This window comes from Staurois parvus, unplaced genomic scaffold, assembly GCF_062004578.1.
Source record: "Staurois parvus isolate SC_StPar_1 unplaced genomic scaffold, SC_StPar_1.0 ptg000487l, whole genome shotgun sequence".
Lineage (NCBI taxonomy): Eukaryota > Metazoa > Chordata > Amphibia > Anura > Ranidae > Staurois > Staurois parvus.
The window spans coordinates 1,406,767-1,430,731 of NW_028318283.1; the positions used below are offsets into that span (position 1 = coordinate 1,406,767).

The window sequence follows — 23,965 nt, forward strand, 5'->3', positions numbered from 1 at the left end:
AAGTCCCGATTTGACTTGAACGCCCCTCGTAGTACAGATCAGCAGAAGTGTTTACTTTATTCTTTGCAAGGAAACTTTTTTTGGAAGTTTAATCTAGATAACAGCATTGCTTTAAATACAGTATACTTGCAAACATCAAGACTCTGCTGGCCCACATCCTTTCAAAAAATGACAGGTTCTGTTGGTGGAACTAATGGTTAAAAACAACCATTTCTGGATAATCTAAATGCATAGAGTAAGGCAGGCCATACATTTTAAAGCGTGTGGAAAGAAAAAAATATGTGCCGATTCCCCCACCAACACACTATGTGCTGATCAGGGCAATCCTTACCACAGCACTATTGTGTTCTGCCAGTGGGGATACAATGATCAGTGTCGCTGGCTATAGCCGGCTGCACTGATCATCCAGGAAAAACCTGACTGGCCAGTTATACAACCAGCTAGCCCATATATGGATCTAAATTCAGATGATCGCTGGTGAACCAGATGAATTTTGATCCATGCATGGCCAGCTTTAGTGAACTTCAGATTAACATTTTGAGGTTCTAACTTGGTCTGGCCTTAGAAATGCGTTTAACCTGATGAATGTGTAGCGATCACTAGGTGGAGCTAGTGTAAGGTAAATTTATTTTTAGCTCATGGTAGTGAGTGAGCCTGATTTACTTTGGGTTCAGTGTGAGGTCAGGCTGGATGACTCAGCAGGTTGGGACTCTATCACTTCCACCTGGTTCTGGAGGTCCATGGAAGCTTCCAGAAGCCAGTCGGTGGAGACCTGCTTCTGCATATTCATGGAGTCTGACCAACCCCAGGCTAAGAGGCACTGGTAGTGTGGTAAACTAGCCTATACATATGAGACAGCCATGCTAGCAGGGGAGTTGGGTGGAAGATGGACTGAGAGGAAGACTGGAGTGTGGAGCCTGGGCGGGGGCCCCAGAGAGGGGAGCCTAGAACCAGGCTGGTTGCTTGTCAAGAGATTTCTACTGCCTCAATGTCTCTTTGGGAGGACAACCTGTTAGCAGGTAAGGAGCCAGTCCAGCGTAAGGCCTGAAGGCAGCCTCTAACCCACCATGCTAGAAGGCGAGGACAGTGTGAGTACTCCTACACCCCCTTTTTTTTTTTTTTTTTAAGTCCGCAAACGTGCAACTGTAACGAAAAAAACCCGTAAGTGTTCACAAAAAAAGTGCAAGTGCAAAACACCACACGAAAAAGTGCACTTAGGGGTGTGCTGTGTCCTACCCCTAAAGGGGCTTGGACCGCTTACCCTGATCCCCCGGGGCACGAAGCTCCTGACGGGGACAAGGTTCCCAATTGGTCCTCCTGGCCAAAAGGCCTGGTGGACCACCGTTCCCTATGCCCAGCCGAAGCCGGACATCCAGTACTAGGCAAGGGGACTCTCTCGAAGAAGAGTCCCCTAGGGATCAGGGGAGGAAGGAACCGTATGGCCACACATCCTCCCCCTAGACTTCAGGGTAGGCCCGAGGACCCACACCCTCCATCCGTGAAAACACACACATAAGTAAAGTAAAAAGTGACAAAACGTGGGAAGTGCATAATAAATAAATAGAAGATAAAGTAAAGAAAAAATAAAAAAGTGGTACCGTGCCGAATTGTGCACATACCAGGCCCTGAGGCCCGTAGCAAAAAATTGCCCTGGACTTAGCCAAAAGGCCTGGTCCTTAGGGCGCTGTGCAAAAAGATGTGTAAAAACAGTGACCAAGTGTCATTTTCACACCGTGGGGTCCCACACCCAAGTGTTACTAGTGACACCCCTGAGCGCGTCTCCCCAGGGGGCACTGAGTTTGCGGACTTTTTGCGTCCCCAGCCCCTGGCCAGACCAAGGTAGCTTGCTCAAATCAGGAGGTACTGGGTCTTTCCAGCCTTCCCAGAGGAATTACTCCCGAGGCCCCAGAACGAATCATGGCGCTCCCCGGTTTCTGTCCCTCCGGTCCAGCCTTCCGGACCCCCATCATACCAGTGAGGGTACTATCCAACCAACCCCACAAAGACAGAGTGGTCGGGAGCACCCCCACTGGACACTGATAAGAACAGATACTACACTTGATCTTAGCCAAAAGGCCGAGAAGCTCCTACACCCCCTAGGCCAGATAAGGGGAGGGGGCGGTCAGGTGTAATACACAACTATTCTTCATCTGGGACTGCTTAATGCCATGGTCTTGGACCTCACTTGCTCAGGGATACCTTCAATACAGCTGGATGAGAAGGAGGATTCATCCGGGGTCTGAGGAAGTACGCCACCAAGAAAAAGGGGCAGTGCTGAATTTTTTTTTTGTTCCTGCTATTCCACATTTTTTGTACATAGTTGCTAAGAAGTTCGTCCTCAATTTCTAAAGTTCCTTGGGTGTCCTTTGGTGTAAATGTTCCAGTGCCGTCAGATTTCCAAGCACCACAGGAGTCATTTCAATTTGCATTATAAATGTCAGCAGCATCTATATATAGTAATAACAGATCACCAATACTATTTCTTTTTGCAGACAATAAATATAAATAGCAAACTGCTTAATTGGGTTGCAGTACAATGTGTACACCATTCTCTCCCAACCATGGTTCCTCCAAAGCTGGGTTCTGTAAGTGCTGCATAATGAACCCTGAGAGTGCTTTCCGCAATGACCATTCAATGGGTGATTTGGCCAATTTGCAGTGAGCCACCAGCCAATGCACTCATTTCAAGTTTGTATTTTTCTCACATGTAAGGCCGGGAAGGCAGCAGCAGAAGGATGGGTGCATCTCCCGATAGATGAGGACTCTGTTCTTCACTCTTCCTCTTCCCCGTAGGACCATCCTGTCTTCATATATATCCACTGTCCCAAATGCATTAGAGTCAGGAGGGGACTCAATAACCCCTTCCATAGTGACATGATGTATACCGTGCGAGTCCTGGTGATACCCCCCACTGTGATCATGTCCAGCAAAGTAACACACCACACTCTGATGTGACTGGATGACTTGGAGGATGTCTTTGTAGTTCCATGCCAGGCAAGGGGTGCGTTTGGCCTCAGGGTGGATAGGAACGTGACCTGTAATAATGGGAACAAAGTAAGATTTTGATATACAGAGATGGTTCTTTGCTGAATTGTTAATGGAAAATATCAATTTCATAAGGAAAACCTTGTTTCACATTTCTCAGGTTTTCAGGTTTTTTTTTTTTTTGTTCTATTGTGAAATCTGAAAAACCCAATTACTGGTGTACACCAAACACCAGACTCTACCCCCCCCCCCCTAATCAAGTCATTATAAACCAAAAATCAGGGAGGCCAGCTGTGAGATGTGACACCCACACTATGGCCTTGTTGAAGGGATGGAGACACAAACCACCCTGGGGAAATCTCACCAATATGGAAGGGGTGGAAACACAAAATAATGGGGGGAAATGTCACTACTGTTGGCTACAGCAGCCTTTCTTAACCAGGGTGCCTTCACGCTTCTTCAGGGGTGCCTTGGCAAATGCCCAAAAATTGTATACAAGCCAGCAGGTGGATCAATCCTTCCTTTTAGTACACTAAGCCGTAGATTTTCATTGCGCACCTTTATGACCTTCTAGTCGCCAGCATCCTAACAACCAATGACATCATCGGTTGATAAGGAGGACGTTGGGTGCATGCACATCATCCTTGCTTGGCCCTCTCCTGCCCCTCTCCATCAGCACTGGGGTCACATTAGCAGAGCGAGGGAGAGAAAATGACTGGAATACTAGTCAGTACCAGTGTGCAAAGGTGTGTTTGCTGTGGAAGAATAAATCCCCTCTAACGTTGGGAGTAAGCGATTTGTGTAGAACAGTTTTTTTACAATTTAGATTGGGTGCCTTGAGATTGTGCAGAATTTAAAGGGTGCCTTGACTGAAAAAAGATTAAGAACCACTGGGCTACAGACACAAACTTACTATTGTGGGAGGGGCAGAGACACAAATTACTGCAGGAAATCTCCCCATTGTGGGAGGGGCAGAGACACAAACTACTACAGGAAATCTCCCCATTGTGGGAGGGGCAGAGACACAAACTACTACAGGAAATCTCCCCATTGTGGGAGGGGCAGAGACACAAACTACTGCAGGGAAACCTTCCCATTGTGGGAGGGGCAGAGACACAAACTACTGCAGGAAATCTCCCCATTGTGGGAGGGGCAGAGACACAAACTACTGCAGGAAATCTCCCCATTGTGGGAGGGGCAGAGACACAAACTACTGCAGGGAAACCTTCCCATTGTGGGAGGGGCAGAGACACAAACTACTGCAGGAAATCTCCCCATTGTGGGAGGGGCAGAGACACAAACTACTGCAGGAAATCTCCCCATTGTGGGAGGGGCAGAGACACAAAACTACTGCAGGAAATCTCCGCATTGTGGGAGGGGCAGAGACACAAACTACTGCAGGGAAATCTCATCATTGTGGGGGGGGGGGGGGGCAGAGACACAAACTACTGCAGGGAAACCTTCCCATTGTGGGAGGGGCAGAGACACTGACTGCTGCAGGAAAATCTCCCCATTGTGGGAGGGGCAGAGACACTGACTGCTGCAGGGAAATCTCCCCATTGTGGGAGGGGCAGAGATACAAACTACTGGAGGAAATCTCCCCATTGTGGGAGGGGCAGAGACACAAACTACAGCAGGAAATCTCATCATTGTGGGAGGGGCAGAGACACAAACTACTGCAGGAAAATCTCCCCATTGTGGGAGGGGCAGAGACACAAACTACTGCAGGGAAACCTTCCCAATGTGGGAGGGGCAGAGACACTGACTGCTGCAGGGAAATCTCCCCATTGTGGGAGGGGCATAGACACTGACTGCTGCAGGAAAATCTCCCCATTGTGGGAGGGGCAGAGACACTGACTGCTGCAGGGAAATCTCCCCATTGTGGGAGGGGCAGAGACACAAACTACTGGAGGAAATCTCCCCATTGTGGGAGGGGCAGAGACACAAACTACAGCAGGATATGTCCCCATTGTGGGAGGGGCAGAGAAACAAACTACTGCAGGGAAATCTCCCCATTGTGGGAGGGGCAGAGACACAAACTACTGCAGGGAAATCTCATCATTGTGGGAGGGGCAGAGACACAAACTACTGCAGGGAAATCTCCCCATTGTGGGAGGGGCAGAGACACAAACTACTGGGAGGATTTTTCACTATTGTGGGAGGGGCAGAGACGCAAACTACAGCAGGATATGTCCCCATTGTGGGAGGGGCAGAGAAACAAACTACTGCAGGGAAATCTCCCCATTGTGGGAGGGGCAGAGACACAAACTACTGCAGGGAAATCTCATCATTGTGGGAGGGGCAGAGACACAAACTACTGCAGGGAAATCTCCCCATTGTGGGAGGGGCAGAGACACAAACTACTGGGAGGATTTTTCACTATTGTGGGAGGGGCAGAGACGCAAACTACTGAAGGGAAATCTTACCATTTTGGGAGGGGCAGAGACACAAACTGTTCCTGGGAAATCTCTCCAGTGTAGGAGGGATAGAATCACATACTACTGCAGGAAATCTTCCCATTGTGGGAGGGGCAGAGACACAAACATTCTCCACTTTATAGAGTCATTTATGGGTGGACTAATGCCTACTACAGACGATGAGAATATCGGACGAATGATCATCTGATTTTTTGCATGCTAGTCTCATACTGAAAACTAATAGGTTACTAAAGTTAGCAAAATGTTCGTAAGACAAAATCCAACTTTGGAAATGATGTAATGTATTGTATTCTTTCATTTCTGAGCATGCACGTCTTGGTATTTTTGTGCAAACACTATACTAATTACACGAAAATTGTTAATTCTGTTATCTTACGAGAAAAACTTTCATGCTTGTCCCTTCAGATATTTCCGCTTGAACTATCGTGATCAGCTCTCGAAAGCTGTGTATTAATTGATCAGATTATCGGACGATCGCTTCCAGTGATTCTCAGCATGTGTATTAGGCATAACTCATAGAGCAGCGGTTCTCAACCTGGGGGTCGCGACCCCTTTGGGGGTCGAACGACACTTTCCCAGGGGTCGCCAAAGACCATCGGAAAACACATATTTCCGATGGCCTTAGGAACCGAGACACCGCTCCTCTATCCGTCTCCAGGTGTGGGCGGGATGACATGCCGTCCCTGTCATCTGGACACACCCCCGGGATCAATCCTTGTCGGTGATTGGCCGCCGGAACTGTAGCTCAGGAGAGGCACACAGGCGGCCAATCACCGGCGAGGAGGTGGAGCTTGGAAAGGAGGAGCCGAGCAGCACCGCGAAGATCGAGCGAGTGAAGAGGAGGAGAGCGGCCGGAGAAGGAAGACATCTGACTGGTAAGTGTCTGTACCATGGGAGAGGGAGGGAGCGAGCGAGCCCAGGCTGGAGCAGGGGTCAGCAAGGTAAGTATCATTGGTGTCAGTGGGAGGAATAGTGCCCAATCATTGGTGTCACTAATACCAATGATGGGGCACTATTCCTCCCCCCACTGACACCAACGATGGGGCACTATTCCTCCCCCCACTGACACCAACGATGGGGCACTATTCCTCCCACTGACACCAACGATGGGGCACTATTCCTCCCACTGATACCAACGATGGGGCACTATTCCTCCCACTGATACCAACGATGGGGCACTATTCCTCCCACTGACACCAACGATGGGGCACTATTCCTCCCACTGATACCAACGATGGGGCACTATTCCTCCCACTGACACCAATGTTGGGGCACTATTGCTCCTCCTGATACCAACGATGGGGCACTATTCCTCCCACTGACACCAACGATGGGGCACTATACTTCCCACTGATACCAACGATGGGGCACTATTCCTCCCACTGACACCAATGTTGGGGCACTATTGCTCCCCCTGATACCAATGATGGGGCACTATTCCTCCCACTGACACCAATGATGGGGGCACTATTCCTCCCACTGATACCAATGATGGGGCACTATTCCTCCCACTGATACCAATGATGGGGCACTATTCCTCCCACTGATACCAGTGATGGGACACTTTTCCTCCCACTGACATCAGTGATGGGACACTATTCCTCCCATTGACACCAGTGATGGGGCACTATTCCTCCCACTGACACCAGTGATGGGGCACTATTCCCCCCACTGACACCAATGATGGGGCACTATTCCCCCCACTGACACCAATGATGGGGCACTATTCCCCCCACTGACACCAATGATGGGGCACTATTCCCCCCACTGACACCTATGATGGGGCACTATTCCTCCCCCCACTGACACCAACGATGGGGCACTATTCCTCCCACTGATACCACTGATGGGGCACTATTCCTCCCACTGATACCAACGATGGGGCACTATTCCTCCCACTGATACCAACGATGGGGCACTATTCCTCCCACTGACACCAACGATGGGGCACTATACTTCCCACTGACAGCAACGATGGGGCACTATTCCTCCCACTGACACCAATGATGGGGCACTATTCCTACCACTGACACCAATGATGGGGCACTATTCCTCCCATTGACATCAGTGATGGGACACTATTCCTCCCACTGACACCAATGACGTGGCACTACTCCTCCCACTGCAAAATTACAGTTATGAAGTAGCAACGAAAATAATTTTATGGTTGGGGGTCACCACAACATGAGGAACTGTATTAAGGGGTCGCGGCATTAGAAAGGTTGAGAACCACTGTCATAGACTGTAGTGCACTTAAATTGTTATTAGCGAGAGGACTTACCAGCAATGATGACCCTCTCGTTTTGTTGGTCACAATATGTGAGGACCTCATCCAACCAAGAGAGCTGCTTAGAGCCGAGTCCACCATTAAATTCTACCAGGTGTCTATTGGACCCTACGTGAAAATTATAAGAAAAAAAAAAAAATAAATTATAGAAATTGACAAACGTATAACCTGGAGCTGCAACACTGTCTACACCAGAAGCTTCCATGCAACCTTTAAAGGGATCCCATTGTGAAAGGGGGTCACAGGTAAATTCCACCATAGCAAAAAAAATGAATGTAACAGATTTCCAGCATCACCATGTGGATGTTAAAAGACTTCCATCATCACAGGAATTGTAGCACCTGTTTTTTTTTTTTTTTTTTTTAAGTCCGCAAACGTGCAACTATAACGAAAAACCCGTAAGTGTTCACAAAAAAAGTGCAAGTGCAAAACACCACACGAAAAGTGCACTTAGGGGTTTGCTTTGTCCTTCCCCCGAAGGGGATGGACCACTACCCTGATCCCCCGGGGCACGAAGCTCCTGACAGGGACAAGGTTCCCATTTGGTCCTCCTGGCCAAAAGGCCTGGTGGACCACCGTTCCTTGTGTCCAGCCGAAGCCAGCCACTCAGTACTTGGTCAGGGGGCTCTCCCGAAGAGAAAACCCCCTTGGGACAGGGGAGGAAGGAACCAAAAGGCCACACATCCTCCCCCTAGACTTCAGGGCAGGCCCGAGGACCCACACCCTCCATCCTGTGAGAAAAACACACACATAAGTAAAGAAAAAGTGACAATACGTGGGAGTGAATAAAGTAAATAAATAGAAAATAAAAAAGTGGTCGTGCCAAATAGTGCACAGACCAGGCCCTGAGGCCTGTAGCAAAAATTGCCTTGATCCTAGCCATAAGGCCTGGTCCTAAGGGCGCTGTGCAGAAAAAGTGGTAAATCAGTGACCATGTGCCATCTTCACACTGTGGGGTCCCACACCCAGGTGTTACTAGTGGCACCCCTGAGGCGACTACTCAAGGGGCACTGGTTTGCGGACTCTCTGCCTTCCCGACCCTGGCCAGACAAGGTAGATCCATCCAAATCAGGAGGAACTGGGTCCTTCCGGTCTCCTCGGGGGACTTACTCCCAAGCCCCAGCTACATGTGGACGTCCCGGTTTCTGTCCCCCCGGTACTAGCCGTCCAGACCCCCATCATACCAGCAGGGGTACTATACAAACAGTCATCCCTGCAAAGCTAGAATGACCGTGGAGCACCCCTGCTGGACACTGATAAGAACAGATACTACACTTGGGAATTGTAGCACCTGTAATGCACTTAGATTAAATGGCTACATTGTTCATCACTTTATTTGTTAAATTGTACCTCTAAGCCAGGGGCAGGGGTGGACTGACAACTCATGGGGTCCCTGGGCAATAGGGGATCATGGGGCCCCCTGCTGACCCCAGGCCCTCGGGCAGTGCCCAAGTGCTCGAATGGTCAGTCCACCCCTGGCCAGGGGTGTCCAAACTTTTTTCAAAGAGGGCCAGATTTGATGAAGTGAACATGCGTGAGGGCCGACCATTTTGCGGCAAAAAAAAAATTAATGGATAAAGGAGCGACTGATACAGTGTCAGGGCAGGGCCCGAGGAACGGACAGGCAGGCCTAACAATGTAACGCACTGGCTGACGACAACCACTACCCACAGACCGAAGTCCCTCAGGGCATGGAGTCTAAGTCCCAGGCTGCCCTTCACCAGGGCCCCTGATGGTGGGGATGGACTTGACGCAGCCAGGAACCAGGTCGCGGCCCCCGAGACACCTCAGCTGCGGTAATGGCCGCCGCCAATGGCGTGTAGCTGGTGGAAGAGACAAAAGAGTAGTCAGACAAGCCGGGTCAACAACAACAGGACAAAACAGTACAGGACAGCAGACGAGAATCACAGGTCACGAGCCGGGTTCAGCAACAGAGGGTCAGATCAAGGGAGAATACAAAGAATAGTCAAGTCACAAGCCGAATCAGATACCAGGAGAGTCACGAGAGTCAGAACAGAGTAATAGCAACACCAAGACACAAGACACAAGTGCAAAGAGCATGTGCGGGCCACAGGCTTATATGTCATCAGCCACACCCCTCTGGGGGATGGACCACAGAGACCTGAAGGCATAAAAGGATTCCCATCATGCACATCAGAATCCAAGATGGACGCCATCACATGGAGTAACATAACCTCAGGGAAAAGGTAGGACCTTGACATACAGGTCATGACATATTTGAAATCTGTACTTGTTTCTCCCCCTAAAAAGGAAAATCTAAATGACTCTCACTGATTTCCTTCAATGCTTGAGAAGGGAGCGCACCTTTGCCTTCCATCGGCCTCACGCATGCTCCGAACGCGTTGCATCGCATACTGGACATCCCTACGTCATCACGCTGACGTCGACGTTGCTCTCCAGGGTGGACTATGGACGCCATCTTTGGATCTCACACATGCCGGCCGGCTCCCTGTGAACATCTCCGAGTCTCCTCCAGTGCTTACTACGACGTATACATCGAGGACGCCGCCATGTCCTTCACTTTCACCACATATGCCTAAGCCTTTCGTTTTCTTTCTTCATGCTTTTCTCATTATGTTCCTCAATAAATGTACCACATATTGCACTTAGAGGCGTTTTTCTCCTTTTTAGATATTACCAAATTACCTGTGGGGCCGTATTAAACCGGAACAAGGGCCGCAATTGGCCCACGGGCCGGACTATGGACATGCCTGCTCTAAGCAAAACATTTTATTTTGTGTAGCACGGAATAAGAAATAGTTTGAACCTCTGTCAGGTTTTGTTTGCCATTTGTGTCCCATTGGAAAAACTTCCCCTTTACTTTCTGCCCCCAGAGACACAACAGGAAGTGAGCAGAACTCCTTCTAGAGTGAGGATAATCAGAGCAGATTTCCCCAATTGAAAAAAAAATCAACTGATCTGGTGACTAATGAAACATTTTGGATTTTCCATGATTTTCGGTAACAATGATGACCAAGAAAACAGAAAACATTAATGTATATATAAACCCACCCTTGAAAAACAACCCATTCAGTTTAAAATAGAAATGAAAGGCAAAACATTTGTGTATAGATATAAAAAACATTATAAACACCTTTTTTCCATATTTTATAAGTGATCACATTCCTTCTAAGCTCCTTATGCAGCAAAGAACAGAGAGCTGGCGGGGAAGGGGGGAGAAACAGCAGTACAATGAACTTCCCGGGAAGGGGGCTGTCAGGACAAGTCCGATCATTGGAGGAGAACAGGCTGAGTTCTCAGCAGAGCTAGAACACTTGAATCAAACAAAAATCAGCGAGCGCTCAGGACAAAAAAAATAAAATAAAAAAAATCGCTCAAGCTGCAAATGCACCGACAAAAGGAACCCTAAAGCCATACAAGTCATTTAGAAAATAGTGCGGTGCTAAGAAATTAAATATATAAAAAGAATGTATAATCAAAAATAATAATAATAAAAAAAGAATGTATAATAAAAAATAAAAAAAATGTATTTGCATTATTTTTGATTATGCATTCTTTTTATATATTTTATTTCTTAGCGCTGCACTATTTTTCTAAAGAGCTAGAACACTGACCACACTATGCTGTCATGCCTAGTGTGCTCAGTTTTTATTAGGAAAGCAGAAGGACTGGCAGGAACACCAGGGATTCACACAAAGGAGGCAATACAAAGAGAACAGGATACTTTTCATACAAATACATGGTACAGCGAGCACATATCAGGAAATGTTGGGTTTACATATTCTTTCATCTCAGTGGGACACGGTCCTAAGGGTTGTCATGCTAAAATGTGAAATATTAGATCTAAAGCAGGCCATACATGGGTCGAATTCCGAATGATTTTTAAATCGAAAACATTGTTCATTCTGTAATCCGATTTAAAAAATTGGTCATTTTACACAAACTTTCCAGCATGCCTGATAAACGAAAATGGGGAGGAACCACGAAAATCGGCCGGTGCCATTGCCCCACTAACAAAGCGAAAATCGGCCAATTATTTTTAGGTCCAATTTTCAAATTAAAAATCGTTCAAAAATCCACCCATGTATGGCTGGCCTTAGATATAACATCAGCATACACTAACAATCGTCTGCTTCTAAAGTAAGGTAGTTTCCTGTAATGGAACCTGTACTTTGCATATAAGGGCAACAAATAGCTCCATATAACAGTCCAGGCCCATTGCTATTCATACTTACCTCACCAAAAACACTTTCCACAAAACGCACCCTATAAGACCATTAATACTCTACCCCAACACCAATTCTTCCTCACTCTACTCAAGAGTTCCCGCTTCAAGCACTAGCTTAAACATTCCACACTTCTAGGAGCAGTGGCGTCCCAAGGCAGGTACGGGGGGTGCGCTCCGCATCATGTGACACCGACCGCCTGGGGTGACACCGGACCCGCTCCACAAAAAGGACTATGTTGATGAAGGAATTGAGCAATTTGTATTCCTTCCACCCGTATAATCTATGGCCTGCTTTATTTGAATACATTTCCATTCTCTTTCCTGAACATAACATTGAAGGGTCACCATTATATAGGAATGCACAAATAAAACAGAAAAAAGCAGTCAGTAGGTACAGGCAGTGGCGTCCCGAGGCAGGTGCGATGGGTGCGCTCCGCATCGTGTGACACCGACCGCATGGGGTGACACCGGACCCGCTCCGCGAAATGGTAAGTTGTAAAGCAAGCCGACGATTCCCACAGGACGGATCCAATCCATCCTGCGGGGATCGTTGGTTTTCTTTACAACGTACCTTTTCGCGGAGCGGGTCCAGTGTCACCCCGTACAGGTTGCATGCCGACGATCCACGCAGGATGGATCAGATCTGCGGATTGGGGAGCATAATGGATCGTCGGCATGCAACCTATACGGGGTGACACCAGACCGGCTCAACGAAACAGGTAAGTTGTAAAGAAAGGCAACGATCCCTGCAGGATGGATTGGATCCATCCTGCGGGGATCGTCGGCTTGCTTTACAACTTACCTTTTTGTGGAGCACGTCCGGTGTCACCCCATGTGGTCGGTGTCACACGATGCAGAGCGCAACCCCCCGCACCTGCCTTGGGACCCCACTGCTCCTAGAAGTGTGGAATGTTTAAGATAGTGCTTGAAGCGGGAACTCTTGAGTAGAGTGAAGATTGGAAGAATTGGTGTTGAGGTAGAGTTTTAATCGGATCGGACTCCGATCCATTATGCTCAATCCGCAGATCCGATCCATCCTGCGCGGGATTGTCGGCATGCAACCTATATGAGGTGACACCGGATCCGCTCCACGAAAAGGTAGGTTGTAAACAAAGCCGACAATCCCCGCAGGATGGATTGGATCTGTGGATTGAGTATAATGGATCGGACTCTGATCCATTATGCTCAATCTGCAGATCCAATCTATTCTGCGGGGATCGTCGGAGGGGGTGTCACCAAGTGTTATCGCACCGGGTGACACCAACCCTAGGGACGCCCCTGTCTAGGAGTGTTGGATGCCCACCTCCCCTGGCACATGAAGTGGTCCTCTCCGCTGACCTGTTTGTCACTGCTTTATTTGGTACTGTGTTCTGTAATAACAGGGGGTCTATGGGAGAAACCTCAGGGTGCAGAGGGGGATCAGGCATTCAATACTCCAAAAAGTGGAGAGTGAAATCAGGACATGAGGTGGGACAGGAGAGTATTAATGGTCTTGTATTACATTACAGTGATAGAGCTGCATTAAGCATTCCCCCAACTTTCCTGTTCACTGCAAGTAAAATTCCCCATATTTCCGAGTACAAGTGAAATTTTAGTCTTTTTCTTTCCTTCCATGATTCAGTACTAGGTGTTTGAGCAGCCAAAAGAAAGCCCAAGTGCTGCTATATGGGGTTGAGGGGTGGTCCTTAGGCCCCTGTGAGCTCTAACCATTATGACGTGGAGCTTACACTATGTCATTGTAGGTATGAACACTGAAGGAGGTGGTCCAGCTTAGCAATTAGAACCCTCCAGGGGCGGGCTGACAACTCATGGGGCCCCCGGGCAATAAGGGATCATGGGGCCCCTGTGTCCTTGCCCAAACTCAAAAAAGCCTATGAAAAAGGTACCAGGAGCATCTCATGGGGCCCCTACTGACCCCGGGCCCTCGAGCGGTGCCCAAGTTTCCAAATGGTCAGTCCGCCCCTGGAAACCTCTATATACTGCCAGTTTTATCCCATGTGACTCTGGTCTTTTCTACATACCATTCTGTTCACCTTCTTCAGCTTTTTCGAGAAAGTCTAAAGAGTCCTGATATCCCTGACTGTCCTTCTTTCTGCCAAAGATGCTTAAATCATAGGTGTCCACTACAATGATGCGGAATTTGGAGTGAGGACTGAAGTGATATGCATAGTAGTCCGGATGACTGCCGGTTTCATCGTGCCTTTCACTGTGGACGTTCTGCTGTTCATGCATCCATGATGTATTTAGCTTTGACCATTTCAAGAAATCCCGATTAAAGTTATAGAGCTCGTGGTTCCCCCAGATGTGATGAAAAGGAATACTTGTTTGTTCAATTTCCTTCAGAACTGTCTCAAGTGCCTCCACCGATCTACCCAATTTACGGTTGGAGGTATCTATGATATCTCCAAGCTGCAATACAAATTTAGGTGAAGGGTCTTCCCTGTTCCACTCTTCTATGGCCTGCTGCAGGTGGAGGAGACTCTGCTGGAAGTATCTCATGACTCTCCACGAACTCAGTCCATTGGGTTTAGGGCTGTATTGGACGTCTCCAATCACCCCAAAAGAAAAATATGGATCTGCTTCTTGGAGGAATTCTCCTGTTTCTTCCATTCTGTAAAAGGGAATTGGAAAAAATCAACACCTTCAATACATACTAGTTACAATAGATATTTTTTTTTTGTGTCATGATAATGTACAGGTCCGGCATAACCAAAATGTAAGTTATGGTACATTAAAAAAAAATCTATAGGTGGTATTTACATAATAATTTCCCATAATCATACAAGAATATTAAAGTAGAGATACGGCATCCAACTGGAAAAATAATCTTGCTGCAGTACTTAATTATGTGTCCAAGTGCAATTACAGATTTGTCCCCCTGAAAAGTCTCACAAATACCTGTTCATCCTGCCAGTGAAACCCACCTACTGCAGCGTGATGTGTGTGGAGTGGTAATGATGCTGCACTGCTCCTGATTTCAGAGCAGAGTTGCCACTCTCATGGAGGCTGTGCCTGCTTGCACTACAGTGGGAGGAGAAGATGTTGCAGGGGGCATGGTTGTCACAAACTCTCTAACGGTATCCCTATGGGTCCACAGTCTGGTATTCCCCAAGGCGCGGGGTCTAAGCCCCAGTCTGCTTGTTCACCAGAGCCCCTGATGGTGGGGATGGACTTGGAGCAGGCTGAGAGCTGGGTACACCCAACCGTGGTAGAGAGAACCGCTAGTGGAACGTAGCTTGGTAAGAGCCTGATGTGAAGAGGCAGGGAAGACCTGAGCGGTAAACGGATAGATCCATGCAGGATGGATGGATGCGGACACATCGTGAAGCAAGTAGCGGAGTCAGACAGGCTAGTAACCGTGGAGGCAGAACGGAGTCAGAGCAGCAGTCAAAAGGATAGTCGGGTCACAGGCAAAGTTCAGCAACAGGAGGTCAAAAGATCAGGAGCAGGCAGAAAAATATCCAATGTGTTCCAATTACAAAGGTTTAGGCATTCTCATGTTTATTTCTTTTGTTTGTATTGGTAGGATACAAAAGAGTGGAGAAAAAAAAAGCCAAATCTGACACATTCCACGCAAAACCCTAAAAATTTACTGGACAAAACATTCATTTCCCCCTGATGAAGCCACATGACCGGTGGCGTAACGCGTAGGGGAGGGACTCTGATGTTACCGCGTGCAGTCGGCTTTTCTGGCGAGTACAGACACAGTGTGTGTTAACACACTGCTACCTTTTCTTCTTAACCTCCCTAGCGGTATGATTATTTCAGATTTTTGGTGCTGAAAGCGGTACCATTATTCTGCATGGAAATATGTAGTTTTTTTATTGTAGGCTGTAATATTTAGGAATAACTCACTGAAATCTGTCCGAACAAGAGTCTAGTAAACATCCCGGGTATGATAAAATTTGAAACACGAAATCATAAATTATAATTTAATAAATAATCATAAAAAATAATAATATAATAATAATACATTTAATTCAATAATATAATCAAACCAAAAACACTGAAATTTGAAATATAGCGCCAAGTTCGCACATCGCTGAGCAAAGTCGCAGAATCGTTTTCAGTATTTGATGACGAATTTCCCCACGAATCATTATCACTCAATTCTGCAAGTGGTTCTGATTTACTATCGCTGTTCTCTAGCTGGTCTAAACCCGTTTTTGATCTAAAGGGACACTTTTTGGACGCCATGGACTTTTCTAAGTTTCCAGGCAGAAAGAACAGTAAAAATGCAGGCAGGGGACAGGACAGAGCACTCGGGACAAAATGTATGTGAAATGGGTTGAAACAGCAATGTTTTACTATGTAAAATTGTTTTGAAAAAAAAAGAATTTTTTTAAATTTTCAAATTTCCCGCCGCCGGCGTACATCCCAACGTCACAGGGACCGGAACACAGGAGCCGGATGCCAGCATCAGCCGGAGGAGATGGCCGGGGACACTGCAGGGGACACATCGCGGGAGCGAAGGACAAGGTAAGTGCTGGAGGGACTCCCTATGCAGCGCTGCATGGTAAGCCCGAGTGTAGCTCGGGGTTACCGCTTTTGGTACAGACATTTTACCCCGAGCTACACTCGGGAATACCGCCAGGGAGGTTAAAGGCTTGTTTATTTTAATGAAAATGTGAGTGTGACAGACAGAGTTTGGCAATAAAAGGAGTTTTATAAGAATAAAGCACTATCTTCTGTTTTTCTTTGCAATTATATATGTGGAGTTTGCTGGAGTAATTCTGGAGGATTGTTCCCCTGGAGGGGAGAAGGAGGGAAGATTCATCCATCCATCCACACACCCATAGATCCATACAAGATAATGAGGAGAGGAGTGACACCAGGTTAACCAGGAAAACTGCGGTTTGGAGAGATTGTTTGAAGGTGATAAGCAGCCAAGCATGCTTCATCCTTTTATAGGATAAACTGCGTGATTTAGCCTGTTGAGGCTGGAGACGGAGGTGAGCGCATGATAGAGCTGTATTTATGCTGCAAACGTTTTTGGAATCTGGAGTGTATTCATCTAATTAGCACAGATTTCTCAAAAAGAAAGAGGACTCTTATGTATCAGTCTCTGGATATACAATGATACATTTATTTCCATAGTATAAAGGGATTGTAAAAGCACAGTGGACATTTGTTTTTTTCACATTTTGTTTTTTTCACACTTTATTTATATTAGATTTTATGTTAGTTTATTTTTTACACGTAATCAATGTGTTTTTGATGATAATAATAGAGGAGCGCAGCACGATATTTATCTATATACTGGACAAAACATTGTCACCTTGTCAGAAAATTGTCAGAAATAATTGAATTTTAAGTTTTTGTGTTGCTCTTGTTATTTGTAATTAAACTCACCTGTATCAATTACAGATCTTAATGTTTTTGCGTCCACTGGGATCAACGTTAATGAGACATAAATGGGCCCATAAGGGTGAATGAAAGCGACTACTGGCGCCGAGAACGTTACGTTGGAGCATAACCAAACACTGACTCTTTTCCGGCATGTTACAAATGAAGACGCTCAGTCGTGTTGCTCAGCCGTTAACTTGTACATGAGATGTTGGGTTGAGTTTGTGTGTTCATTTTTTGTGGAGCTCACAGTTTTGAAGTCATTGTTTGTTACATTCCACTTCCACAGATTTCTGCTCAGCTAAAATTTGGTTGTTTTTACTCTTGCAAAAAAGTGCACCCCTCTCCAGCCAAAATCACTGACTTTTGTAGTTACTGTTATCCTAGAATTGTAATTCTCAACAATTGATACAGACAGGTATGAGCACTGTCCTGTCCCTCCATAGGAGCTGTACCACAATCATGGGGAGCACCTAGGACACTGTGGGAGGGGGCCTGACTCCACCTTAGTTGGGATTGGGTGAGGAGGTCCTAGTAGACACCTGTTTCTGGCAACAAATCATGGAAACCACATCAGTATTAGTGCACATTTTCAGACAAGACCTGTAGCAAGGCTGCAGGTTTCTTGCATAATTCACATTTTCACCCAATTTTTCTCACCAGGAGCTGGGCCTTTAAGGGGATCTTAACGTCTGAGGCCAGTAGGATGGGCTCCTGATAATGTGATCGATGATCAATGCTAGATGAGAGCTGTGAGTGACAGCGCAGTCACAATGATGGGGGTGTGGATTGAGCGTGCTCCCAGCACAACACAGCGGCACCGGTTGTATGTGTTAATCTGGCAGCATAGTACAGGGACCACTGCCCTGCTGCTACGTAATGCGTAGGGCTAGTGGGAGGGACTTAAAGTACACTGCTCAAAAAAATTAAATGAACACTTTTTAATCAGAATATAGCATCGAGTCAATGAAACTCCTGGGATATTGATCTGGCCAGTTAAGTAGCAGAGGGGGTTGTCAATCAGTTTCAGTTGCTTTGGTGTTCATGAAATTAACAACAGGTGCACTAGATGGGCAACAATGAGATGACCCCCAAAACAGGAATGGTTTTACAGGTGGAAGCCACTGACATTTTTTTCCCTACTCATTTTTTCTGACTGTTTTTCACTAGTTTTGCATTTGGCTAGGGTCAGTGTCACTACTGGTAGCATGAGGCCATACCTGGACCCTACAGTGGTTGCACAGGCAGTCCAACTCCTCCAGGATGGCACATCAATACGTGCCATTGCCAGAAGGTTTTCTAACTCCCAGCACAGTCTCAAGAGCATGGAGGAGATTCAAGGAGACAGCAGTTATTCTAGGAGAGCTGGACAGGGCCATAGACGGTCCTTAACCCATCAGCAGGACCGATATCTGCTCCTTTGTACAAGGAGGAACAGACTGAGCACTGCCAGAGCCCTACAAAATGACCTCCAGCAGGCCACTGGTGTGAATGTCTCTGCCCAAATAATCGGAAACAGACCTCATGAGGGTGGCCTGAGGGACGTCCTCTAGTGGGCCCTGTGCTCACTGCCCAGCACCATAGAGCTCGATTGGCAATTTCCATTGAACCCCAGAATTGTCAGGTCCATCACTGGCGCCCTGTGCTTTTCACAGATGAGAGCAGGTTCACCCTGAGCACATGTGACAGACGTGAAAGGGTCTGGAGAAGCCGTGGAGAACGTTCTGCTGCCTGTAACATCATTCAACATGACCATTTTGGTGGTGGGTCAGTGATGGTCTGGGGAAGCATATGCATGGAGGGAGGCACAGACCTCTACAGGCTAGACAATGGCACCCTGACTGCCATTAGGTATCGGGATGAAATCCTTGGACCTGTTGTCAGACCCTACGCTGGTGCAGTGGGTTCAGGGTTCCTCCTGGTGCAGTGGGTCCTGGGTTCCTCCTGGTGCAGTGGGTCCTGGGTTCCTCCTGGTGCAGTGGGTCCTGGGTTCCTCCTGGTGCAGGGGGTCCTGGGTTCCTCCTGGTGCACAACAATGCCCGGCCTCATGTGGGGAGAGTATGCAGGCAGTTTCTGGAGGATGAAGGAATTGATACCACTGAGTGGCCCCCACACTCGCCTGACCTAACTCCAATAGAACACCTCTGGGATGTCATGTTTCGGTCCATCTGACGCCGCCAGGTTGCACCTCAGACTGTCCAGGAGCTCAATGATGCCCTGGTCCAGATCTGGGAGGAAATACCCCAGGACACCATTTGTCGTCTCATTAGGAGCCTCCCCCGACGTTGTCAGGCATGCATACAAGCGCGTGGGGGCCACACAAACTACTGAGGACCATTCTGAGTTGCTGCAATAACATTTCACCAACATGGACTCGCCTGCTGCATCATTTTTTCACTTTGATTTTCGGGGTGTCTTTGAATTCAGTCCTCTGTAGGTCGATCATTTCCATCAAACGATGGGGCATCCTTACCTTCCTAACACATCACCCCGTCCATGTCAGTATAGAGATCCAGCAGCAGATTTCTCCCCATTGAGATCTGATGGGTTTTCAAACTGTTCCTTTAATTTTTTTGAGCAGTGTACATGCATTACTAAATGTGTTAACATCGAGAGGGTATGAAGTATGTGTAGTTGGCATAAATGTGTCTACAATGTTCAGCCTGGAGATGTAATGAATCTGTTGGTACAGATTAAGGAAAAGCTACCACATACCCGTTCTGCTGCTGGTGGGTTACAGGGATTCTCAGCTCCGTCCCTTTTTGTGCTCTTCTTGTACCTGGACTTCCTGCTATACCTGTTCTTTATAACCTCAGCTGATGAAAGAGGAAATGACATGAAATGAAACCAATAAGTAGCACGTTCAGTTTACACCTCCTATAGCTGAAAGTAGAACAGGTCTGCTCTCCTAGTAACAGGTTATATGTAGCGCAATACAGGCAAATGACTGCAAGAATTTGACATTTTGGATCCCCATCATCAGCTTTCTCGGTGGTCACCAGTACAATTTAGAGGATTGAATCTTATGAATTGGGTCACAGACAGTAATAAAAACATGACAGAGGGTCTAATGCTTCCTCAATAAATCCAAAATGTCCAAAAAACATTTTCCTAGAGATACACTTTGATTTCCATTTATTATCTGTATTTTGTCTCATCATCCTAAACCCGTCCTGACCTATCCTATCTAGTGTCACTTAAGGGTAACTCCACTTTCATGCAAAGGTAGCAAATTCAAAAAAATAATATAGCATATACAATTGCGACATAGTCGACAAGTCATATTGTAATTGGATGTTATAAAAAATGACCTTTCCTTTTTTTAATCAGAAGCGCTGCAATTTTCTATAAAATGCAATATGGCAGACAGGGGGCGTTCTGTACACATGTAATGTCATTGCCTGCTTGTGTGATTGGCCCACTGATTTTCTGCCCTAAGATACAAATCAGATGTTAGGCATCCCCTGCAGCAAAAATGTGAGTTCTAAAGGGATGCAGACCCTGCCACTTTCCTCAGAGCCCTGCAGGTGCAGCAGCTGATTGACAATTATAAAACCACTCCCATACAGATTCACTCTGCACATGGACACAGACAAACAGCTTTTTATTCAGAATAACAAGGTAGGAATCTGCAACAAAGTTTGTTAAAATCCCTGCAATGTGCATAGATCACCCAGAGGGGAGGGGTTTTATCTCAACAAAAGTGGAGTTACTCTTTAACCACTTCCCTACCGCGCTATAGCCGAAAGACGGCTACAGCGCGGTTGTCCAGCTCTGGGACGATGTCCATGGATTATACAGTATACAATTTTCTTACTATAGATTTACCAAAACCATATAATATGAGGTCAAACCTAAACATTTTCTATGTGTATGCAATCTCGCAGGACCTTGCACATAGCTGATGGTAAATCTAAAGCAGGGGTAGAAAACCTTAACCCCTTGCCTACCGGACACTTTCACCCCTTCCAATCCAGGCCAATTTTCAGCTTTCAGTGCTGTCGAACTTTGAATAACAATTGTGCAGTCATGCAACACTGTACTCATATTAAATTTTTATCATTTTTTTCACACAAATAGAGCTTTCTTTTGGTGGTATTTAATTGCCACTGGGTGTTTTATTTTTTTGCGCTATAAACAAAAAAAGAGCAAAAAAATTTGAAAAAAAAAAAGTTTTTCTTTGTTTCTAATATAACATTTTGCAGACAGGTAATTTTTCTCCTTCACTGATGTGGGTTGATGAGGCAGCACTGATGAGGTGGCATGGATAGGCAGCACTGATGGGCACTGAAAGGCTGCATTGATGAGGCGGCACTGGTGGGCATTGGTGAGGAGGCACTGATGATGCTGCACTGATGGGTGGCACTGATGGGCACTGATAGGTGGCACTGATGGGAGGCACTGACTGACAGCTCTGACTGGTGGCACTGACTGGAGGCGCTGACTGGAGGCGCTGCTGGGTGGCACTGATGGGCACAGGTGGGTGGCACCGCTGGGCACTGAGGTTGAGGCACTGCTGGGTGGCACTGCTGGGCACTGCTGGGTGGCACTGCAGGGTGCTGATCATCAGGAGGACACAGAGATCACGGAGATCGCCAGGTGTGTGCCTGTAGGGTAGGGCGGACTGACCATTTGGAAACTCTGGCACTGCCCGAGAGCCCGGGGTCAGTAGGGGGCCCCATGAGATGCCCCTGGTACCTTTTTCATAGGCTATTTTGAGTTTGGGCAAGGACACAGGGGTCCCATGATCCCCTATTGCCCAGGGGCCCCATGAGTTGTCATTCCGCCCCTGGTGTGGGGGTTCGCAGGAGGGCGCGTTCTGGGAGGACGTCATATGACGCCCTCCCAGAACTGGGTAATCGCACTGTAGATGTCATTCGGCTATAACGCGGTTACCAAGTGGTTAAAGAGGTGGAGATCTACCTGAACAACATGGAGAAGTCAAAGATCACCGGGCTCAGTGTCACCTCCTCACACCTGATTTAAACCATCTAATTCCTGTATTACCGTGTCACAATCGTGTGCATTGCACGGCAATCATGGTTTTAAATCAGGTGATGAGAACGCAACATATCGCCTCCTCACCACCTGTCAAATGCACTGGGATCACTTTGCAGAGGAGCAGTGCCTACTGTGCCTGTGAATGAGCCCTTACTTGGAACCCTGAGGGCTTGTTCACATGTAAAGTTGGGGGGGCGGTGGTAAAACCTTGTGGTTGAATCAGTTTTACCATCCCCCCGATCTCTCTCCCTTTAGCTGGTGAGACAGCAGCCAAAGGTGTACACATGCCGCAGCAGGATTTACACCGCTTGTTGCTTGTGGTGTGTGCTACTGCCTGTCAACCGAGTAAATGGGGCCATTCCGCAAGCGCCCCGCAACTGCACGCTTCTGCGGGGTCCAAGGGCTTAAAGTGGTTGGGGAAATGCAACACACCGCTGCCTGTTTAACCCCTTGTTTGCTGTACTGCACAAGGTTCCAGGGCAATTGCAGAGCGGCCTCATTCACTTTAATGGGTCATTCTTGGCTGGTGCTACACCCACCATGACAGGGCGTAGGACCCGGCTCTACGGAGGAGACATCAACTTATGTGGCTCTTGCTCCCTACTACATCTCCAACTTTACAAGTAGTCCCTCTGCATTGCACTCTGATACTCCGGGATGGCGGGTCAGCAAGGCCTGACCGAGGTCTACCAGTCACCTGGCCAACATCTACTGGTAGATCTGATCTACTGGTTGCTGACCCCCCCGATCTAAAGGAACATTGTATATTGTGTGGCCAGCTTAAGGGGTTAAGCTCAGATGACGCAACTTCAGGGAAGAGAAGACTGAAAATTAGAGTGAGGAAAACGGCGTAGTTTTTCGACATGGCTGTCTCTCTAGCGAGGATAAACAACACCTCCCTGCTGTCATGGAACTCGTGGCTAAAGTCCAAGTATTGTATAGAACAGGAACTTACTTGAATACACCGCAGACTGGAGCCAGCGAGAGGGGGGGGGTGAGCAGGACAAGGAAGTGGATGCCTCAATCTGTAGATGATCTCACTGGGTTCCCATTAGTTTCGTACTATGATAAGGCCACATAAGGTAATAGGAATGCGGGGGGGGGTTGGAGAAGGGGGAGCTACATGACTGTCAGTGTCCCACGATGGTAATCGGCGGAATGGTTCCCATTAGTTTCGTACTATGATAAGGCCACATAAGGTAATAGGAATGCGGGGGGGGGTTGGAGAAGGGGGAGCTACATGACTGTCAGTGTCACACGATGGTAATCGGCGGAATGGTCAGAGTAGCTGCAACTTCCTGTTTAATAATCAGAGGCAAAGTTAAAGTGGTTGTAACCCTCAGACATGAAATATGAACAAAGCATATCCCTCTATAGTGTGACCTTGTCTGAATCCAGAGCACTACGTGTCATTTCTCTTTGCTACTTAACCTCTGCTTATCAGCATGAGTCACTTTTGGCAAGTTTTCCTGACACCAAGAGAAAAATGGTGACAGGGGAGGGACCTCCAGCAGATTGACAGCCTCAGCTCTGTTCCTGTGTGCTGTGTGGATGGGGGTGTGTCCAAGGGCAGACTGACCATTCTGGCACTTGGGCACTGCCCGTGGGCCTGGAGTCAGTAGGGGGCCCCATGAGATGCCCCTGTTACCTTTCATAGGCTTTTTTGGGTGTGGTTTGAGTGTGAGCAAGGACACAGGG

At 47.4% G+C, this 23,965-nt stretch overlaps 1 protein-coding gene, 1 long non-coding RNA gene and 1 pseudogene across 3 annotated transcripts; 1 reads left to right on the plus strand and 2 right to left on the minus strand.

The window, feature by feature from the left end:
• Nucleotides 1–32: 32 nt before the first annotated feature.
• LOC149452231 (manganese-dependent ADP-ribose/CDP-alcohol diphosphatase-like) lies at nt 33–23,341 on the minus strand. Of its 2 annotated transcripts, XM_089689609.1 has the most exons (5): nt 23,223–23,341; nt 19,982–20,082; nt 13,942–14,531; nt 7,705–7,818; nt 33–3,035 (listed from the first exon to the last, which is right to left on the minus strand). In XM_089689609.1, the coding sequence occupies exons 3-5, from the start codon at nt 14,528–14,530 to the stop codon at nt 2,680–2,682; spliced, it is 1,059 nt and encodes a 352-aa protein (XP_089545735.1). In that variant the 5' UTR covers nt 14,531; nt 19,982–20,082; nt 23,223–23,341; the 3' UTR covers nt 33–2,679. The 2 variants fall into 2 exon arrangements, with proteins under 2 accessions (XP_089545735.1, XP_089545736.1); XM_089689610.1 differs by lacking the exon at nt 23,223–23,341 and having other exon boundaries at nt 19,982–20,101.
• Nucleotides 1,932–2,088, minus strand: LOC149452232 (U2 spliceosomal RNA; annotated as a pseudogene).
• On the plus strand, nt 15,946–21,343 carry LOC149452233 (uncharacterized). Its single transcript, XR_016314901.1, has 2 exons — nt 15,946–16,872; nt 17,288–21,343. It is a non-coding gene; the product is annotated as an uncharacterized LOC149452233 (long non-coding RNA).
• Nucleotides 23,342–23,965: the final 624 nt, after the last annotated feature.

Bases quoted from the DNA above. Each gene is read 5' to 3' on its own strand.
- LOC149452231 (XM_089689609.1), bottom strand. From the start codon at position 14,530: ATGGAAGAAACAGGAGAATTCCTCCAAGAAGCAGATCCATATTTTTCT. The intron at 7,819-13,941 runs GTATGTAGAAAA...ATTTTCACGTAG, and splicing joins TGAAGAAGGTGAACAGAATG to GGTCCAATAGACACCTGGTA. The intron at 3,036-7,704 runs GTAAGTCCTCTC...CCATTATTACAG, and splicing joins CGAGAGGGTCATCATTGCTG to GTCACGTTCCTATCCACCCT.